Source organism: Bubalus kerabau, chromosome 10 (assembly GCF_029407905.1).
Source record: "Bubalus kerabau isolate K-KA32 ecotype Philippines breed swamp buffalo chromosome 10, PCC_UOA_SB_1v2, whole genome shotgun sequence".
Lineage (NCBI taxonomy): Eukaryota > Metazoa > Chordata > Mammalia > Artiodactyla > Bovidae > Bubalus > Bubalus kerabau.
Window position 1 is genome coordinate 106,151,675 of NC_073633.1, and position 21,141 is coordinate 106,172,815.

Sequence of the window (21,141 nt, forward strand, 5' to 3'; positions counted from 1 at the left end):
TGTCATCTGTGGAGTTAGATCAACAGAAATGTATCACTAGTAGATTTAAAGAGCAGCAAACAGTTCTGCTGGCGGAAGACCAACCATGGGCGGAGGGCACCCCCAGAGTTCAGAGGATGAAAAGGGCTCAGCTTGGCTCTCTGGGCCATGAGTTTCACTCTGCACCTGAGTAACATTGATAGAATCAGCCTGGCTGCTTAAACATTCAACTTTCAGAGTGAGTGTGAAAACAGAATGAAATTGGATGACCGGGCACAATATCCGTGCGATACACCTAGTGCGTAAGAGCTCAAAGATAACAGACTATTTTCCATTTAAATAAAATCATGTTGGATGGAATGAGGATGAAATATACAACGGACAGCACACTGCAGGCAAAATGCTGAGATTAAAAATATTCTGAGACCAACTCAGAAAACAGAATGGAAGTCAACCACAGATAATATGATTTGATACGAAAATAAAATTACAGCTAACTAATGGATTTTTAAAGTTCACACTGTAATGGGCTTTGTTTTTTATATATAAGAGTGAATTCCTATAATTTTAAGTCTTTTCTATGACCCCTCTCCTCCAACTTTTTAACAAAACGAAGTACTATTATTAGAAAATCTTGTCATTCAACCCCCTGTTCATTTTACCACATTAATTTAGCACAGAAATGGCAATCCACTCCAGTACTCTTGCCTGGAAAATCCCATGGACAGAGGAGCCTGGTAGGCTACAGTCTATGGTGTCGCAAAGAGTCGGACACGAGTGAGCGACTTCACTTTCCCTTCCTACATATTTAGCACAATGAAGCTTCACACTGATTTTTTTTAATATTCTTTAAAAAATTGAGCACACAGTTACAGTTCAATGCATATGCTTTCAAAATACCTACTCACCATTTTTAATTACACTTACACAAATAAGTGTATTGGCTATGAGGAGCTTTTAAAAAGCTATTTATGGTTTCCATCAAATACACTGCTTACAAGTAAATATCAGGAGTGTAATGTGTAATAATGACGCTGCTAATCTAAACTCTCACCTTCACTCCTTACGCTCGACTGAAGTAAGAGCTGCAATGCCACAACCATCTAACGATCACACGCCTTCAACACAGGCAGCACCGAGTTTACTTTGTGGCTTTGCAGTTCTGCCAACAATCAAATGCACATCACTTCGAATAACTGGAATGAAAGATGTCTTATACGCTAAAAAATTACTGGATGTTCTCCAAGCAATGAACAAGCTATTCCTTGCTGTGTGCAAACTCAGCATTTTAGTGAGGGAATTAACATGGGCGTGTTAATAAGCTTAACATTCTAAGGATTTTCTAATCTTCTAATTGTCTAAAAGGATGAGTTCCCTAAACACCTTCCCTTCCCCGCCTCCCCCCAAGGCCATCCCCCATCTGCCATCTCCGGGCCTCTCCTCCAGCCAAGGCTTCCTGACCCAGCGAGGAATCACTGATGACGCCCTTGATTCAAACGCACACTGACCGCTCTCTACAACGTCTATATCCTTAGCAGTATTACTCTGCTACGTAGGCATTTTTTTTTAAAGATTATAAAGAATAAGCTCAAAGCACACGAATCAGGGAGCAGGCAGGATTAAAACATTAAAAAAAAAAAAAAAAAAAAAATCATCTTTTTGCTGAGTCAGCACTAAAACCAGCCATTTTCATTAAGACCCTCAATATCCAAAAGGCCGAAATCTTTGGAGAGGCCATTAACATATCTTCTGCGGCTCATTTAACTGTTCTGAAGAAGCAAAAGGAAACTTAAGGAGTTAAATTATAAGCTTAAATGTTCAGAATTTTCTTTATTTAAAAAAAAATTAGGTGAGAACAGTAGAAACTCCCTTGAAATGTTTTGATTCCCTAAACTTTAAAGTCATCCAGAAAAAAAATCTTCAGGCCTAGATCAGCAAATAAAAGTCTGTGCGTGCTCAGTAGCTAAGTCGAGTCTGCCAGGCTCCTCTGTCCATGGGATTTTCTTGGCAAGAACACGGAGTGGGTTGCCATTTCATGCCAGGGGGTCTTCCTGACTGGGGGATGGAACCCACAACTCCTGCATCTCCTGCACTGCAGGTGGATTCTGTACCACTGAGCCACCCGCGAAGCTTTCCAACGTCTTGTAGGTTTTCGTAACTCTGTACATGTTACAGAGGCTGTAACACTTTACACAGAACATAAAATATGTTGTCATTATTTTTAAAGTGAAGATATTTAAACAGAAAATGAAAGGTGCATTGGGGAACAGCAGTCCCCTCAACAGGGGCTTTCGTTATCTAAAGCCCAGCCGTGGCTGCCCGTCACGTGGACCACGGGCACATAAGATGCTCAGGTTTCCTTGGATGTACCAAGGAAGCATAAACCTATAGTAGCTCTGGCTCTCAAATCAGGCATATTTTATTAAATTTCCTTTCTCTGGGAAAAAAAAAAATCATCCAGGAAACTCTACAAACCATACTGTTTGATTCACTGTAAAACCTGTTCCCACCTATGGTGCAAGATGATTAAAACTTTTTTTTTTCCTGTAACCTGATTTTGGATGGGCCCCTATCCCAGAGAAGATGCTACATCAGGTCCTACAGATAACTTCTAAAAACAATCTGTTGTCATAAACACTGCTATGGAACATCCGCTATTTACAGGGCATGAACTGAGTATTGTAAAGTTCAAGGGCCTCGCACTCTAAAGAAACAAAATCATAAGATGGAGGTCACCCACTGGGGAACTGTTTCTCTAACCATCATACGTGGAGAAAGATTAGCAAAGGGGAAAAGTCCTAAAAAGCTGGCGGGAGTGTAAACTGGAACAGAGTTTAAAATCAGAAGGCAATTTGGCGATCTTTATATCAAAAGGATTAAAACGTGCATATCCTTTAACAAGAAATCCTTGTTTCTTGAGCGAAGGAGGGGCAGGGCAACAAAATCATGAAAATAAACAAGACTTTCTAAAAGAAGCGTGAAGCAAGAAACCCAAATGCACCGTCTCCCCTCCTCTTCCCAGGTCTAGAGTCTGCACATCACACTGGTGAACGCTGGGGAAGGAAGGAAGCTGATCTGCGTGGGCAGCCTGGCCTCGGGGACCCTTCCCAAGCACAGCTGAGGACCATTCATGGAAATAAAGTTCCGAGAACCTACAGAGCAGCCCCTCGTGCAGCTCAGGAGACGCTGGGGAGGATGAGGTAGAAGCCGAGCCCCTGCCGTCAGCTCTCGGATGTCTTGTCGCGATGCTCACAGTTACTCCAGACAGGTCAGGCGAACTGCTGTGCTCTCTACTCTCCATCGTGACAAAAAGGACGTGGACACAAAACTGACCCACTCAACTGGTCTGTGCATTGGGGACTGCTTTTTCTTTAACAGAAAAACTGCAGAGACAGCACAGAGAGTTCTCTTGGACCCCACACTCAGTCTGCCCGAAGGTAACACCTTAAGTTACTGTGGTACATTTGTTACAGCTGAGGAACCAACACTGGTGTGTTACTATTACCGCAAGGAGATCCAGCCAGTCCATCCTAAAGGAAAGCAGTTCTGAATATTCATCGGAAGGACTGATGCTGAAACGCCAATACTGTGGCCACCTGAAGCAAAGAGCTGACTCAGGAAAAGACCCTGATGCTGGGAAAGATTGAAGGCGGGAGGAGAAGGTTGGATGGCATTACCAACTCAATGGACATGAGTTTAAACAAGCTCCAGGAGTTGGGGATGGACAGGGAGGCCTGGCGTGCTGCAGTCCATGGGGTCGCAAAGAGTCGGACACGACTGAGTGACTGAACTAAACTGCACACATTATTCCTATTTAACTAGTTTTACCCTAATGTCTTTTTTTCTGTTCCAGGAAACTATCCTTAGCAATGCCCAACTCTTTGTGACTCTATGGACTGTAGCCCACCAGGTTCCTCTTTCATGGAATTCTCCAGGCAAGAACACTGGAGCGGGTTGCCATGCCCTCCTCCAGGGGATCTTCCTGACCCAGGGATTGAACCCACGTCTCTTATGTCTCCTGCATTGGCAGGTTCTTTACCATCTGTGTCCCCTGGGAAGCCCAGGAACCTATCCCGGAGATTCCATGTCTTCGTGGCCTCCTCTGACCTGTAGCAGCTTTTCTCAGACTTTCCTTGTTTTCGAAGGCTGACAGCCCTGAAGCCAGCTGATCGGGTATTCTGAAGGATGTCTCCACTGCCTCCCGCTTGGGGACAAAACCCTGAAGCCAGCCGATCAGGTATTCTGAAGGATGTCTCCACTGCCTCCCGCTTGGGGACAAAACCCTGAAGCCAGCTGATCGGGTATTCTGAAGGATGTCTCCACTGCCTCCCGCTTGGGGACAAAACCCTGAAGCCAGCTGATGGGGTATTCTGAAGGATGTCTCCACCACCCCCCGCTTGGGGACAAAACCCTGAAGCCAGCTGATCGGGTATTCTGAAGGATGTCTCCACCCCCTCCCGCTTGGGGACAAAACCCTGTCTGGTATCTTTCTCAGATTACACTGGAGTTACGGACTCTGAGGAGGGGGACGAGAAAGGTGAAGCGACAGTCTCTTGACACTGTATGAAACGTACAGGTTGTCCACTTCACATCACAGACGGTGTCAGCTTTGATCGCCTGGCCGAGGTAGCACCTGCCAGGCGTTCTCACCACCATTTCCATGTGCTGCTCTTTGGAGGAAAGTCATCAAGTGCAGCCACTCCAAAGGCAGGGAGTCGAACTCCAATGCCTTGAACGGACAAATATCTAAATTATTTACAATTCTTCCATAAGGGAAATTTGTCTCTACTCTCATTTATTTATTTGAGCATTTGTTTATATCAGTGTGGGTTCACAGATACGGATTTTATATGTGGAGTTAAAACCCCAATGCTATGCTATTTATTTGTTGTTCGAATTGTCTCAGCTTTGGCCACTGGGGCAAATTCAGGTAGACCTATGACATCCTTGTTTTCTGAACACTTCCTTAACTTTCTGCTTTTCCATATTTTTATCAGTGAGATGCCTTACTTAAGAGCTGTTAGGGGGTGAACTGTGTATTCAACCCCCACCCCACAGAAGAGTTTCATGATGGGGGTTCCGAGTACCTCAAAATGTGACCCTATTTGGGAATAGAATCATCGGAGATGTAACGATTACATCATACTGAAAAGGTGGTCCCGAATCCAGGATAACCGACGTCCTTACAAACAGGGGAGACATGGACATTGCACACAGGAAGGGCAGGCACGACACCCTGATAACGAAGACAGAGGTCAGGGCGATGCTTCTCACAAGCATCCGAGAGTGGGCCCTGGAAAACAGGCACAAGGCTCGGTGCGGCAACATTTGGCACTCTATCTGGACGAGGCTGAGGTTTAGGGGCGCTGTTTTCAGAGGCTCCTCTTCCCTGCAGAGTCTCCAGCCACCTGCTGCTTGCTTCAGAGCGCTCCTTGCCCAGCGCACCTCCGAGTCCTAGCAGTAACCGCCCATCTAATACAATCACCATTTCAGATGCTCCGTGAAATTCAGGCGCTGCCAGGTGCCCCGCACAGCAGTCCTGCGGGGTGGGCAGGTCCCCTGCGTCACAGAGGACCCAGCCACACCGTGTCAGGCCATCATGCGTGGCCCCTGTTTAATGACTCACTTTGTCCCTCTTCCCTAAGTCACGTTCGCAAGTGGCCTGAAGGCTTTAAAACGGAACTGAACACATCTCCGTCAGCTGTACAGATATCGTCCAACCATGCAGCACTTTGGACCCTTAGTACAACTTTCCACACTAGAGGACAGCGAAGCCAGCTCTAAGCTTTCAGATGAAGGGACCTCAGTCCCCAGGAAAGAGAAAGTGACTTGTTCTTACAGAGTTAAGATAGGGAAGAAGCAGGCTAGAACCTGGTGTGTCTTCTCACCCCACAGCCAGGAACCTTCATGAAGCTGAAATCTAAGCCCTGGCATGGGTAAAGATGGGAACTTTTACCCCTCAGTCATCTGGGAGAAGAGGAACTAGATGTGACAGACTGGGATCTGGCATGTTTTTGTTTGGAAATTATCTTCTTCACACAAGTTCTAGTTGGTCGGCATTTTTACGCCTATGTTAAAAAATCAAATGAAGTCATTAAGCTTAGGCCAGCATGTAAAGCCTCTCTCCCGAGTGTGCATTCCTCTTGTAACCCCTAGAGCTCTACCATAATCCTTCAAATTATTCAATAATTACTGTGCTTCCCCTGGGGTCACATTTGGCAACAAAATACTAGTCTAAATGAACCCACGATATGACCCAGAGAATAACACTTACGTTCTTAACTTCTTAGAAGCACAAGGATATGAAATACTTCCGAGGTGCAAACTGGGAGCAAAGCGAAGGGTTTGCTGTGGGGGTTTGGAGGGTGAGGGGAGCAGAATGACAAAAGGAATGAGAATCTGGGACTTATTCCAATAATGAGGGCCATCCCCTCCCCCACGACCTTGGTATATCAGGCCAGTCTCCACTCCAATCCCAGTTTCCTCCCATTTCAGGAGTGCCTATGGCCACAAGGAAAAAAACCAAGCATATGGCTCTGCCCTTCTGGACATTTCTACAGTGTTGGCTGGGCTGGTTTGGAAAATCCCATTTCATCTCCTACAGCTACATGACCTCAAGTTGTCATTTCCAATAAAGTATGCTTCCACTGATTTTTATGAACATAGACAAAAGCTGCTACAACCTTTTTTCTTCCCCCCCAAATCTTTCAAACCAACTGTAGTTGCTATGTAGGGTTATTTGTTTCTAAGGCAACAGCGTATATCTAAGTACTAATGGCCTGTCCTTTTGCCAGGCAACAAACAGCCTTGTGATGCAACTGCACCTGTCTCAGCTACGCGTTCCTATGGAGACGCTGCAGTTGCCATGGCTACCATCACGCTAATCGCCTAGCAAAGGCAGACATACAGCAGTCTTCTCAGAGGGCCCAGCTGTTCCTCTCCGTCTCTTGCTGAAGACTGATTGTCCAGGGCCTGTGATGGAATGCTTCTCAACCGGGATGCACGAGAACTTCATCAAGGCTGTTTCACGGGCCCACTCTTGTGCTCCCTCCGTCCAGGGAAAGCGTCTGTAAGGACGCTGGCTGAGAACCCACGGCCATGTACGAATTCACGCCGTTCCTCGCTGGTACAAACGTGGAGCCCGAGGCCCACGTCTCCTAACTGGGTGGTGACAAGGGAAAGATCTCTACACGTTAAAGAAAAAAAAACAACAACACTTTTTCGGCGGTACTGAGGGACAGACGTCTAACCCAAGTACTACGCAAGAGAAAACCCATTTTAAAAACTGGCTCCATGTTATATGGCTACTTTTATAGACTCTAACATTAACCAATTTCTTTTTAAGTGACAGGTTGCATAACCTCCCCTCCTATTCTCTCTCTGTAAAAACGGCACCGTAACCTCAGTGTCTGAAAACAAAGGGGCATGCGAGGAGCAATCCAAGTCTCTACAGCCCTTTGCTGTTTTCCCAGAAGAGGCAAACACCACGGAACCAAAACAAAGCCATCGCCCCGGAGCACCGTCCACATGGAGACGGGGAATGGCAACAACTCAAGGCGCCCTTCCCTCCAACACCTGCAGACACTCTCCCTCAGCGGACAGGGAGGCAGAGGCCGCTCACCCAGCTCATTCCTGGACGCCCACCCCTATAAACCACCCCGTGCTCAGATGCTGAGGCGGTCAACTTTCCTGCGCAAACGTCTCTACCCAGGGAGACGTTATTCCACCCACCACGGGGCCTTCCAGGAGACGCGTTCCTCCCAAGCAGCAGACACGGTAAGGTTTGCAGAAAAGACAGCAACGGGTAATGCCTCCAAGAATACTTCACTTCTTTCTCATTTTCTAGTTATTCTTAAAGTCACAGAGCCTATTAGTTTCAGTGCCTGTCTCTGCCAAAATAATACAACTTCAGTAGACCAAAACACAAAACAAACAAAGGATCTTGAAAAAAAGAAAAGTCTGAACGGCTTACCTTTGATATGCCTGAGGAGAGGCGGGAGGTGTATTGAACACATTCGAGTGTGGGTGGTAAGGTGTCTTTTTCAAAGCCTGAATTAGATTTTGTCTATACTCTGGGTCTATGCACCACAATGACCCTTTCCCGATACTCTGCAAAGAAAGTCAAAATAAAAAAGTTATTAATACAGAGACAGCAACTATTGTGCGGTAAGTAGATGTGGGCGTCCCTGGGGGCTCAGACGGTAATGAATCCGCTTGCACTGCGGGAAACCTGGGTTCGATCCCTGGGTTGGGAAGATCCCTGGAGGAGGGCATGGCAGCTCACTCCAGTATTCTTGCCTGGAGAATCCCATGGACAGAGGAGTCTGGCGGGCTGCAGTCCACGGGGCTGCAGAGTCGGACACGCCTGGGCGACTAAGCACAGCACAAGTAGATGTACAGCCCGCATCAGAGTACCTTACTTTTTTTAAAGTCTCTTACTTCTTTGTTAACTGTCTGCCAACCTTAGCTACAGCACTCCCAACCTTTAAACACCACACGGTGCGCTTCCGTGTACTCACATTAAGTTTGACAAAATGAATATGTTATTTCCAGGTGAGGTTGCTACAACAATATTGTCATTTTCATATCCTACATACCAAAACCCTCAGTAACCTTATTATTTTTCAGTGTCAACTTTGAAAAACATGTATTCTCTTTAAAAAAGCGAGTTTCAAATTTGTCAGCTATCAAGGGTTGAGAGAAAAACAGAGGGCAGAAACACCCTCAAAACTCCATTTCCGCTCTGAAAACCCGAGAGCTAGGTTTTCAAACCATATTACATTGGTGCCACTTTACAAAAACAGAAAAGTAATCCACTTGTTTTCTTCCTGCTTACAAAAGAAATGACGTTTAAGCTTCAGATGGAATTCTGTAATGACCGTCCCCAGGAGACAAAAAGACCTCAGGCAGCAGTGGTCAGTCTTTAGCCAGAATCCAGTATTTGTTTCTTTGGATTCCTCAATTCTGGATCCAGACCTCAATCTTCAGAAGTCAAAAACTTTATAAAAACGCAAATCTTCTCAACTGGTTCCACGGAAAGCGAAGGACTTAGTCTGAGGCCCACTCTCAGTCGGAGGCTTGCGTTCTGAGCCAGCATCTTACAAAGCACACGGAAGCCCTGCCTCTGTTCCCTGCTGGAACTGGCTGCTCCCCTTTCAAGTGACCAAAGGTACCCAAGCTGTTTGATAAGGTCATGTGTAAATGTTTACTGATTTGGAGAGAAAAGAAGTCAAATTATATAAACCCACACCCGCCCCACGGTTCCAGCCAACGGACCCTCTAATTTCCACAACTATTGTACTACAGAAAGATGTAGAAAGCAAACAAGAAAATCGTTTAGCTATTAGGCAGGAGAAAAAAAAAGCCCAAGAAAATCCCTTAGAAGGAGAACTAAAATAAGTTATTCCCAAAATCTTTAAAGATCTTTTAAAAATGTGTTCAGTCATCAGTCGACCAAATAGTTTACTTACCAACATATTCACAGAACCCATTCAAGTTCTTTGAGCTCAACAGCACAGCGTGCTGAGCACAGGGAGCTGCTCAAAGCCAAGGTCGGGGCTGAAGCCTCCGATCACCCCACCACAGTTGCAGGCCTGACCCCCCAAACACAGTCCCAGTCGGGCCAACCTGCCTGCGCTAAACACCAAAGGCCCCAGTTTAATCAGTCGGATGTTTAAAGACATGAATGATTTCAACGTTGGAAAATTCAGTGATGTTTAAAGACATGAATGATTTCAACTTTGGAAAATTCAGTGTCCTTACGTGGCCTGTCCCTCTCCCGCACACATTTTCAAGCCCAGAAGAGTTCACTTCTGAGAAATGACACTTCCCGGGTAAAGCAGGCAGGTCACCAAAAGACCAGACCTGGCCCTTCTGTCCTGTCCTTGGAAAACAAGCTGTGCAGCGTGGAACTGCCTTTCTGACCCCCTTGAAGACAAGGCCCCGGAAAGCTGGCTGGAGGGCCAGGGCCCATGTGCAACCCAGATACTTCTGCAGGGAGATTATCTCGGTTCTGGGAACCACATGGGAGCTTTTGTTTTCATCAAGGTGGTTTTCAGGGTGGAGCCGTTTAATTTTACAGGGAATAGAAATATGACAAAGAAATGAAGGGAAATAACAGTAAGCCAAGAATGCAGTTTCTCCTGACCCTTAGTGTCTTGTGGATTATACTAAACCATCATTTATCAAAAGAAAAAGGGAAAAACACCACAGGACTGGGGTGGGAGAGGCGGTCCACAAGGTAAGCCATCCAGGTACCAGAGGCCGGAGGAGCTTTAGTAAGAACACAGTCCTAAGGCCAGGAGCTTCCTGTGTGGCCTTGGGCAAATAAGGGCCCCGGAGAAAGTCCTGGCTTCCTCACCGGCAAAATAAAGCCTGCCCCCTCCCCCAGAGACTGCTGTGGGGCCTAGGAGGGCAGACAGGACCAGAACAGCGGAGAAGGTAAAGGCACTCGTCAACGGTGGAAGAGGTCAAGGACAATTCTTTTTGAACAGAAGCACAGAGGTGAAGCCGGCCAGACAATGCTTTCCGTATGCGATTTTCCCAAGATGAAAGAAGAACCACGGTCCAACGCGGGCAGCAGACGGGGCCACAGTAAACGGCCCGGCCCGTGAGATCAGGCAGCAGTCTGCCCCACACCTTTGCACGGGCTCAGAAAGGGCCCTCTGGAGAGCGTTCCCACATTCTAAGACCTCCTTCATTTCATCACCCCTCACTCCTTGTTACTTGTCTCTGCTCTGGAGGCCAGTCTGACCCCCGACCAGAAGCCTCCGTTTGCCCGGGTCTCTGCACGATGGTCATCAGGCTAAGGTTTATTACCTCCAAGCTTGGTCAGCACGTGGTCACAGCATCTGTTCGCTGCAGGCCTGCTCCTGGGCCATCACAGTTCCTACCTTGATCAGTTCCGCCTTTTACAGTGAGCGCGGCTGGGAACGGGGATAGGTTTCCACAGACCAGATGCTAATTTCAATATCTTATACGCAGAATTCTCAGAAAGGAAAGAAATAAGCCTAAAAAGCATCTTCAGGACACACCCACGGGGAGGCCGAGGATCCCTCGAACCCCTCCAGTGCTTTTCCACCGGAGAGGGAGCCGCAGGCAGAGCTTGGCGGGAGCCGGGGGAGACTGGCCCCGCGTCTGATTTGCAAGCATTCTCCTTGGTCTCATGTAACAGCTCAGAATAGTAAAAAGGTTGACTTGAAAACTTTTAACATGGAAATATGCAGAGCAGAGAATGCTCAAGTTTTTTCAGCCAGGAAAAATTACATTTAATGCCCCTCACAGGAGAGAAAAGGATGTAATTTGATTAGAGTTGTGTAATAAGTTTGAGGATCAGAGTTTTTAGAATTATATGCATCTCATCTTAAGAATATGGATTTTTTTTTTATCGTAACAGAGGAAGGTGCACCATTAAATGTTAAGGAATTCAAAACAATAAGGGAAGAAAGATCTCTATTCATAGATCCATTTACATCCTTAAAAATATTTGTATGTATTTATAAATATATTTATATTTACAGCGGTAAAGAATCTGCCTGCCAGTGCTGCAGATGCAAGAGACGTGGGCTCAATCCCTGGATAGGGAAGATCCCCTAGAGTAGGAAACGGCGACCCACTCCAGGATTCCTGTCTGGAGAATTCCATGGACAGAGGAGCCTGGCGGGCTACAGCCCATGGGGTCGCACAGAGTTGGATACAATTGAGCACAGTAGCAGCAACATATTTATATTGATATTTATATAAATATAATGTAAATATAAATATATAAAAAACATTTATATATATGATATATATTTCATATAAAATATATATTTAAGACAAAAAAAAGTCTGTCAAGGAAGAGCTTTCTTATGCACACAAACACGCACACACGTGGTTTGAGAAAACTAATGTGCAGAGTAAAGGAAAAAAGGAGTAAAAACATATGGAAGAAGCCAAATTGATTTAATTAAAAAGCACCTGGAGAATTAACAGACAATCCCTTGTTAGCAATAAAAACATCAGTACATAACAGTAGACCAGGAGAACCTATATTGCAGAAAGAACTGACTAGTGAGAAAGGTTAGAAACAAAAGAGAGAGAGAAGAAAAACATCAATTAAATCTTCAACCTGACTTCAAGAAATGACCTGTTCTTCCCTGAGAGGTCAGGGCCCAGCACCGCCCCCGGCAGCCCATGAGTCTCCCCCGAGTCCCGCAGCTCAGCAGACCCGCAAGGGTCAGCCGGCCCAACTTCACTGGGCTGTGCGTCAGTGAGGTAAGGACCACACTTTAAACACGGTTTACAAACCGTGGGCCCCGCTGCGTTAATGGGGCATGCGGTTACATTAATCGGGCTTCCCAGGTGGCACTAGCAGTAGGGAAACCGCCTGCCAATCCAGGTGCGGGCTCGACCCCTGGGTCGGGAGATGCCCTGGAGGAGGGCGTGGCAGCCTACTGCAGTGTTCTTGCCTGGAGAATGGACAGAGGAGCCTGGCGGGCTACAGTCCATGGGGTCGCAAAGAGTCGGACACGATGGAAGCAACTCAGCACGCACACTTACTGGGCTCTGGGTCCAAAGCGGGTGGGGAACATTGTTCTAGAAGGAGGGTTTCCGTTTTCTTCCGCATCACTTCTGAGGGAGAAAGCCCTCCTCCGGCAGTACTGGAGGACTCCCCACATGTGGTACCCACACGAGGGAGGGGCCATGCTGGGGATGGGGCCAAAGAGGCAAGACCCACAGGGGCGTTGCATGCCCGTGGGTGGTGAATCTGAACAAGTCCCCTTCTGTAAACTTTCAGTTTTATACTGGAGCACGGCTGATGTACAGTGCTGTGCTCCGCATGCGCCTTTGTCAGATGCTTTTCTCAGTTTGATGGTTACGTGACAGGCAGCAGAGTTCCCTGCACTATTCAGTGGGTCCTTGCTGGTTACCCATTTTAAATACATTAGTGTGCACAGGTCGGGCCCAAACACCCCTCTGGATGCTTCTGAGATGCCAATTCCGTGGCTGTTGGCCGCACTGCCCACTGCCCTCTGCTCCCTCACCCGTATGGTACCCACTGCGTGCCAGGAACCATGGGGTACATTACCAAAGACAACACAGAGAGGCCATTGCTCTCCTGAAGCGGGGATCCTGGAGGGGGCAGAAGACAGGAAGTTGAGAGGTACCCAAGGAAGAGCATGACAGACCATGACGCCCGCTGTGAGGGGGCAGAGGGCGGCGGCTTGGGAGACCCGCCCGTGCCGTGTGTGAAGAACAGAAGGAAGTGGAGGGGCCCGGGAATGGGCGGGGAAGGCCCAACGGCTCGGCCCGGCCCGAGGGGACCAGGGGGCAGCAGTGACGGGGGAGGAAGGGAGGGCGGCTTCGGGGAGTCCTCGGGAGAAGCGGCACGACCTGGTGATGGATGAGACATGGCAGGTGAAGAAGAGAGACAAATAAAGGCTTGATTCGAGTAAGTAGGTCAGAGACCGGGATGGGGCTGGGGCTGGGGAGACGGGTGGGGAGAGGACCCGTGTGAACAGAGCCTCTGAGACGTCCATGGGTGAAGGGCTGCCGACTGAGGACACACGCCACTCTCTTCCTTCCGCTGTCACCGAACTGACCCCGACCTTAGCAAAGGCAGATCGGACACAGAAAGGGGGGCTAGAGGCAGTCTGGCTTTAGAGGTTTCCCATCAACGGGTTCCTCTGTGGCTGGCACTGGTAAACATTTTCTTAAAGGATCAAAATAAATATTTTAGTCTTCGTAGGCAGGCAGTCTCTGTCGCAACTGCTCACCTCCGCCACTGTGGGACGACAACGGCCACAGGCATGGCTGTGCTTCTGGGACATTTAATTCACAGAAGCACAGGCCACGGGTGGCTGCTGCGTCCCTGCAGCTCCTGCCCTTGAACCCAAGGGTCAGACTCAGAAGCTCCTATAATTTTAGGGACCTAAAGCCAGGAAGGGAGGTCTTCCCAGGCTAAGAGAGTTGGGCCACGTTCTGGGGGATTGGGTGGGGGGGGGGGGTTACCATCCACGATCCAGGGAGGGACGGGAGGCAGTCTGGACACTCACTGCAGCAGGTGAGCCTACCATGCGTGAGAGGGACGTGTTGTTGAGCTACGCATAACCCCGGTGGCACAGACACTGGAATCAGGGAGACGAGAGCAAGCCCTGTGCTGGGTTTGCCAGCTGTGTGGCCCTGGGCAAATGACTTAACTGCTCTGAGCTTCAGTTTCCTCATCTATAAAATGGAAAGGCTGTAATTACACCGCTTCACAGGGCTGTTGCAAGGATTAAAGGAGATAATCCTGTGCAGGTACACAATAAAAGCTCAATAAAGCCTCTCTCCTATCACGATGGTAAAATATTAAATGGCCAGCACTCCCTGACACCAGGCCTGACAGCAGGCCCTGCCCTGGCGGAGGAGCACTTGCCAAATTGTGAAACAATGCAAATTGCATCCAAAGCGGGGGCGGACCACATATGGTGTTTTCCACTGTCTGATAGCAGAGGTGAAGTGAAAGGCTCAGAATAGAACAAAGCAGAAACCTGGGCACTGGGGTGACACGGGAGGGATGTGAGACCTTGAGGAAGGCCCGCACTGCTGAGTCTCGAGTCGCTTCTTTGCGCACCGGTGCCCCTGGGTGCCAGGCCTAGTGGCAGCCTGGTGCTGCCCAGGAGAGGCCCCTGCCCTTGAGAGCTTAACCCTGCCATCTCCTGGGGGGAGAGGCCTGCCCCGCATGCCGCCCTGGGGGCAGAGGAGCTGATTAAGGGAGTGAAGCTGGGTGGAGCAGAGCTGCCATGAGCAGGAGCAGCTGGCCTTGGACAGGGAAGGTGGGGGTGGGGGCGCTGGCCGCCCCTCCGTTCTCTGGGTCTGGGGGCTCAGCTGGAAACCGAAACTGACAGGGTCCACACGGTCGGCCCTGAAGACCCTTGGAGCTTTACAGGTGGGGCGCCTGATGCTGACACTTTCCATCAAGTGGCCTTTCTGCCCAACACTCTGAATGTTTCCCCGGGTCCAGGAGACAAACGTGAAGTCCTCTCCTAGAAACGGTCGGATGTGCTCAGTGCGGATGACGAGCTCACCCGCCGGGCCCTGTGCAGCCCCCACGGGTGCCACCCCCCACGGGCGCCACCCCTCACGGGTCACCCCCCCACGGGCCAGCCCCCATGGGCGCCACCCCCCACGCGGCCACTCCCCATGGGTCACCCTCCCACGGGCCACCCCCCATGGGTCCTGCCTTTGGGCTCCTCCTCCCGACCTGGGTCCTGCCAGGCTCCTCGGGGAGAGACGAGGAGGGGAGACGAGGGGGGCAGGCGCTGATGCCCCCAGAGCCCCGTGTCCCCCACTCCCACCAAACCCCTGCTCAGCACCAGACCAGAGGCTCAGACCCAGACTTCGGTGGGTCACGTGCCCACTCCAAAGTCTGTGGCCCGAAGGAATGGAGGTCCCTAGTGCCTCATTTTGAAACAAGCAATTTAACAACCCCTGGAAGCAGGATACAAGGCAGGGTCCGTTTTTTCTAGGATGCAGAACCTCCAGAAAAAGACAACAACGCACAGCTGCGGGCCACGGGCACCGGCCCCGCCCAGCTCGGCCGCTTCTGTGCCTCCAGCGCTGCGACAACTCGCGTCGTGGGGAAGGAGCTCAGCAGGCGTTTGTGAAAAGAAATACACAACACAACTATAAGAGACTGCACGGGCCGGCCAACGGGGTACACACACGTACACACACACACACACGGAGTATACACACACACACACGGAGTATACACACACACACACACGGAGTACACACACACACACACACGGAGTACACACACACACACACACGGAGTACACACACACACACACGGAGTACACACACACACACACGGAGTATACACACACGCACACACGGAGTACACACACACACACACGGAGTACACACACACACACACACACACGGAGTATACACACACACACACACACGGAGTACACACACACACACACGGAGTATACACACACACACACACACGGAGTACACACACACACACGGAGTATACACACACACACACACACGGAGTACACACACACACACACGGAGTATACACACACACACACGGAGTACACACACACACACACGGAGTATACACGCACACACACACACACACGGAGTACACACACACACACGGAGTACACACACACACACACGGAGTACACACACACACACACGGAGTATACACACACACACACACACGGAGTACACACACACACGGAGTATACACACACACACACACACAGTACACACACACACACGGAGTATACACACACACACACACACACAAGTATACACACACACTCTCTCTCTCTCTCTCTCTCTCTCTGTCAGGCCAGCTCCTCCCGTGGACCCGCCCTGGGCCAGGTTCCCTGCTCAGCGCCCCCTCCCGCCCCCCTGGGCTGCCCCGGGAGCCCCCAGAGCCCCTGGAGACCGTGCTCCCCCAGCCTTCCTGTCCCTCTCTGAGCAGAGCCCCAGGACAGGGTCTGGCTTTGCAAGGTCCGGCTCCCTGGACTGTCAAGAAGGTGAGAGGCACGCACCCCTCGCAGACTCTGACCGGTGAGGCGGCAAGAGGCAACGCCGGGGCTCCCGGGCAGCATTCCAGGATGCAACTGCAACAGAGGGGTCTGCCTGTGCGGACCGTCTCTACCGCCAGCCTGCTGTGGTGTCACACGTGTCCTCTGAGGACATGTGTGAGCTGACCACGTGTCCTCTGAGGCGGGCAGTGTCTGCACCTTCACACTAGGGGTAAAACCATCCCCTCCCAGTCTCCCTGGGCTCAGAGGAACGCGCTTCACACCACCGCCAGCGTGAGAAAGGTGCTCAATCAGTTTAGTTCTCCTCCTTGTCAAAGGACATCACAGGGAGTTTGGGAGATTCCGGAAGAAACAGAGAAAAGTTATCCTAACAAGTGACACCATTCCACTTCAAGAGGCTTATTAGCCCCCTGTGTCCTAAAGTTCTGTAATTTATAATCTAGAGACTTCGGGGGGAGGGAGGGGGTTTAAAGTTTAAAACTATTAAGCAAACCATCTGAAGAACCAGTCTGGTCCTGAAAGAGGGGAGGAGAGAAAGAGGACAACGCTGATCACGAGGCATTTTTTTCTAGATAAATCATCAGTCATGTCCCATAACGAAATACACAATTACTCCAGAGGAAAGCTTTTTTTTTTCTTTAAACACACATTTGGATTTCCCAGATGACTTGCAGTGTTTTAAATGTCCCACTTGGCTCTTCAAACACTTCGTTTTCCAAAAGTAGAAGGAAGGATGAAAAAGAAATTGAGACACCTGGGCCACACAGGAGTCTCTCTCAAGACCCTGGCCCGGGGGGCCGCAGTCCTGCTCCACTCTGGGGAGGGCTCTTGCAGGCGGGAAGGGCAGCCCCAGCACCACCACCCCAGCGTGGGGGCACCGAATGCTGGACACAGAGCCCCTGACTCACAGCCATGGACTATTTCCAACTCGCTGACAAGGCTGCTTCCGAGTATCAGATCCACAGACCTCTTCCACTCATGCAACCATCCTGCTGTTATTTTACAGATGTAGTCTAAAAGCTGGGGAGCTGGAACCCAAGAGGAACACATCACATGTACAGTATTCAGACACCTGAGTTCCCTGATGAGGCTCTTTCATAAGCGTTCCTCAGGTGTCTCTGAAAACCCCCCACCCTTTCCCAAACATCCATGGAGATGGGGGGCAGAGGGGGCACAGGTGGGGAAGAAACTTCCCAGGCACCAGGAAAAGGCTTCATCTCTCTGGGAGAAGGTGGACAGATAGTGCGTGCATATGTGTGTGTGTGTAAAATCAATGCACAAAGAATCAATCATTTCCTTGCATTAACACCTAAATAAAACCAAAACAACCCCAAGATTCACCCCAAACCAATCCACCTCCAGGAGAAACCTGGCGGGTGGAGCTGGGTGGGGTGGGATGGCAGAAGGCAACCCGTTGCCTGGAGTCTGTGACCGGCAGCCCCTGCCCCTCAGGACTCTCTCTTCACTCACTGCAGATGCCGACCTCCACGCCCATCACTGATTCCCATGGGGGCTGGGAGAGGCCAAAGGGAGGGTGACTCTCAGGCACATCAACTCGTGGAGGCTGGTGGGCTGAAATGAGTCATTTTTGGTGCTCTCCAGACGACTGTTTTCCAACTGCCAAAGGCAGTCTACAGCCATTCAGCTAACAACAATCAATAATAAGATGATCACCAAAACACCTAAAACACACTTACTTATAAATCCTGTCAAACACACCACTGGGAAGTCCTAACAAAGAAAAGGGAACACGCGCACACACACACACACACACAGACACACACAAAGAAAAGGGAACACACACGCGCACACACACACACCCCCATAAAGAAAAGGGAACACGTACACACCCACAAAGAAAAGGGAACATGCACACACACACAGAAAAGGGAACACGCACACACACGCACACACACACGCGCACACACAAAGAAAAGGGAACATGCATGCACGCACACACACACACACAAAGAAAAGGGAACATGAACATACTCAAGCCTGAAAGTCAAAGAATTGGCATCTTAAAAATCACTGCTTTTAACCAACTAAATCTTGGGATTTTCCCAATTCATTTCACCAATCTGTCCTTTGGGGACCTTTAGCAAATGAAGGTCAACTCTTCTTCCACTTCTGAAACATCACAGTATTACCTAGGCGGGATGAGAAGGAATACAGACACACGGAAGTTTACAAAAACTTCAAAACTCCCAAAACTCACAGGAAATATAAAAAGCTGATGGTCTTACATACCTGTAATACCAGCCATGCTGTAACACTTCAAAGAGCAAAATAACTATTCAAATAAAATGAAACGATGTTGTAGCATCAGACCACTCTATCTCCCATCATACATACACAGAGAGGGTTTATGGGTAAACAAATTCTCCATGACCATTTAATTGCTAATAACTTTATTAAAGAAACAAAGACACGCAAATTTAGAAGGTTGTATTTGTCACCTGATGTATTAGTACAACAGGGAAGGACGATAGGTGATAAGGTTGTTGGGAATGTGGAAATATTCCTTGTTTAAAATAACAATTGCTTGCATCACACCTACCACCTTGAAGTTAAAACTGCATAAGTGAATTGCAAAGAGGCTACATGGGAGAACATACATTAAGTTGCCTTTTTCGTGCCTTTTTTTTTTTCCAATTTAAAAAGCAAACTGACTTAAAGTTGGTAGGAGGGGAGATAAAATTCACCATTCAATACACTGACAGAAACAAAAATTCAGTTCTTTTAAAAGTTCAAAACCCAGGAAAGAATTCTCACAAACACGCTATGAAGAAGGGAGGGGCTGAGAGCCAGCGCCAGCTCTGGACTGAACCTGCGCGCTTCCTGGTCCTTCTACTTTTTAAAAAGGGATTCAAATTCTACAAATGACAAGTAATGCAATAACGTTTTATGGAGGGTGACAAGCACCCACGTGGGTCTGACAAGAGACACCCTTGGTTGCATTCCAACTGGCCCACGAGTGCCGCTTTATCTTCTGGTTGTCCACAGTTACTCATCTATTTTTAAATGTTCCGATATGATCTTATCGAGGAGGCACATATAATTTGATCACCTTATTTCCATAACTAAAAGTTGTTGAATGTGCCCAGCCAGGTAAGAGTTACGGTTACAGGGTGTCTGTGGACTAGGCTGGAGCTTAACGGTTGTGGTCTTTTATTTTAAAAAAACAATCGCAAAGACCCGCTCAGTAGAAAGTGCACGCTGGGCTGGTCGTTGGTCGGCCGGCTTTGTGCAGACTGACCGCTGGCCTTGGGACCAATGAGACACCCACTCTCCTTTGCTGTTCAGTCACTGAGTCGTGTCTCTTTGCGACCCCGTGGACTGCAGCACGCCAGGCTCCCCTGTCCTTCCCTGCCTCCTGGAGTTTGCTCAGATTCATGTTGAGTCAGTGATGCTATCTAACCATCTCCTCCTCTGCAGCCCCCTTCTCTTCCTGGTGGTCCTGAAGGGGCCTGGGGGTGGGGGGCAGTTCCTAGGCTGGGAGTCCAGGTTTTCACCACAGTGAGTTGCTATAAGCAACTTGGCCCACTTGGAAGGAGAAATTGCCTTTACAGTGCCTCTAAATTCTAACACACGCCTCCCAAACGCAAAAGCCGCTGGCGCGGGGGCATCAGTTACGAACTTAAAGTCCGAAACCGCCCGTGACCCAGGAGTGGGTCACCGCAGCAGTGGCCCACTGGTCACGCGACGATGGCCACGTGGCCTTCAAGATTCCTCGGGTATCACTGCAGGCGCCATCAAGACACAGACGGGGCTCGTGCGGCCCGGGAGCAGAGGGCGTCCAGGACGACTGCAGGTAAGAGCTGGCTCATCCAGAAGTCCACAGGAACAGGGGTTTGATCAAGCACGAGGCAGAAGGGGAGGAGAGACAGAGTCAGACAAGGACCTGGTCTAGCGATTAACGCTGAAGAAGAACATGAGTGAACAGAGTTCCCCAAAAGACTTGCTGACCTGGACCCTAGGAACCACACGAAATCACACGGCTCCCTGGTGTCTCAATGTCCCCTCCTGGCCTCACGGTCTCCCTGAGGCCCATTGAACAAGGCACTTGAACAATGCAGGGGGCACCGACCCCTGACCCTCACACACAGTCAAAAATCCTCATATAAGTCTTGTTGCCCCCAATCTCAACCACAGTCGTCTACTGTTGACAGGAATTACCAATCACATGTACAATTAGCACATATTTTGTATGTCTCTTAGTTTTCCCGATATTCCTCGGCTATACAGTTCATCTGAGAGTTTTTTCAAATGGTCACAGATCTCTAAAATTTTTTCCAACATATTTATTGAAAAAAAACTTGCATATAAGTAGACCCTTGCAGTTCAAACCCGTTAGCCAAGGATCAGCTGTATTTAAGAGGCAAGTGACAGCCTTAACCTCATTACTGTCTCATTCTCATCATCCCATCGTTCTCACAAACTGTGTTCCCAGGAGGTCCTACACCAGGGTGGAGCTGCCGACCTCCGTGCCTGCACGTCTCTGCTGCAAGCTGCACGTCTTGGTGAGAGCATGTACGTGTCACCTGGAGAGGCCAGTGTCAACACGGAGCGCTGGTCACCACGGGGATCCACCGGGGCCACAAGCACAGTGACCTAGGAGATT

General features: G+C 49.2%; 1 protein-coding gene across 13 annotated transcripts in view; it reads right to left on the minus strand.

Moving 5' to 3' along the window:
* Positions 1-21,141, minus strand: part of FOXN3 (forkhead box N3) — a 443,834-nt gene that overhangs the window by 188,303 nt on the left and 234,390 nt on the right. For all 13 annotated transcript variants that reach the window (XM_055538862.1, XM_055538871.1, XM_055538859.1 and 10 more), the window contains one exon: positions 7,952-8,088. In XM_055538862.1, coding sequence (XP_055394837.1) covers positions 7,952-8,088 — 137 coding nt within the window. The remainder of the gene's footprint in view (positions 1-7,951; positions 8,089-21,141) is intronic.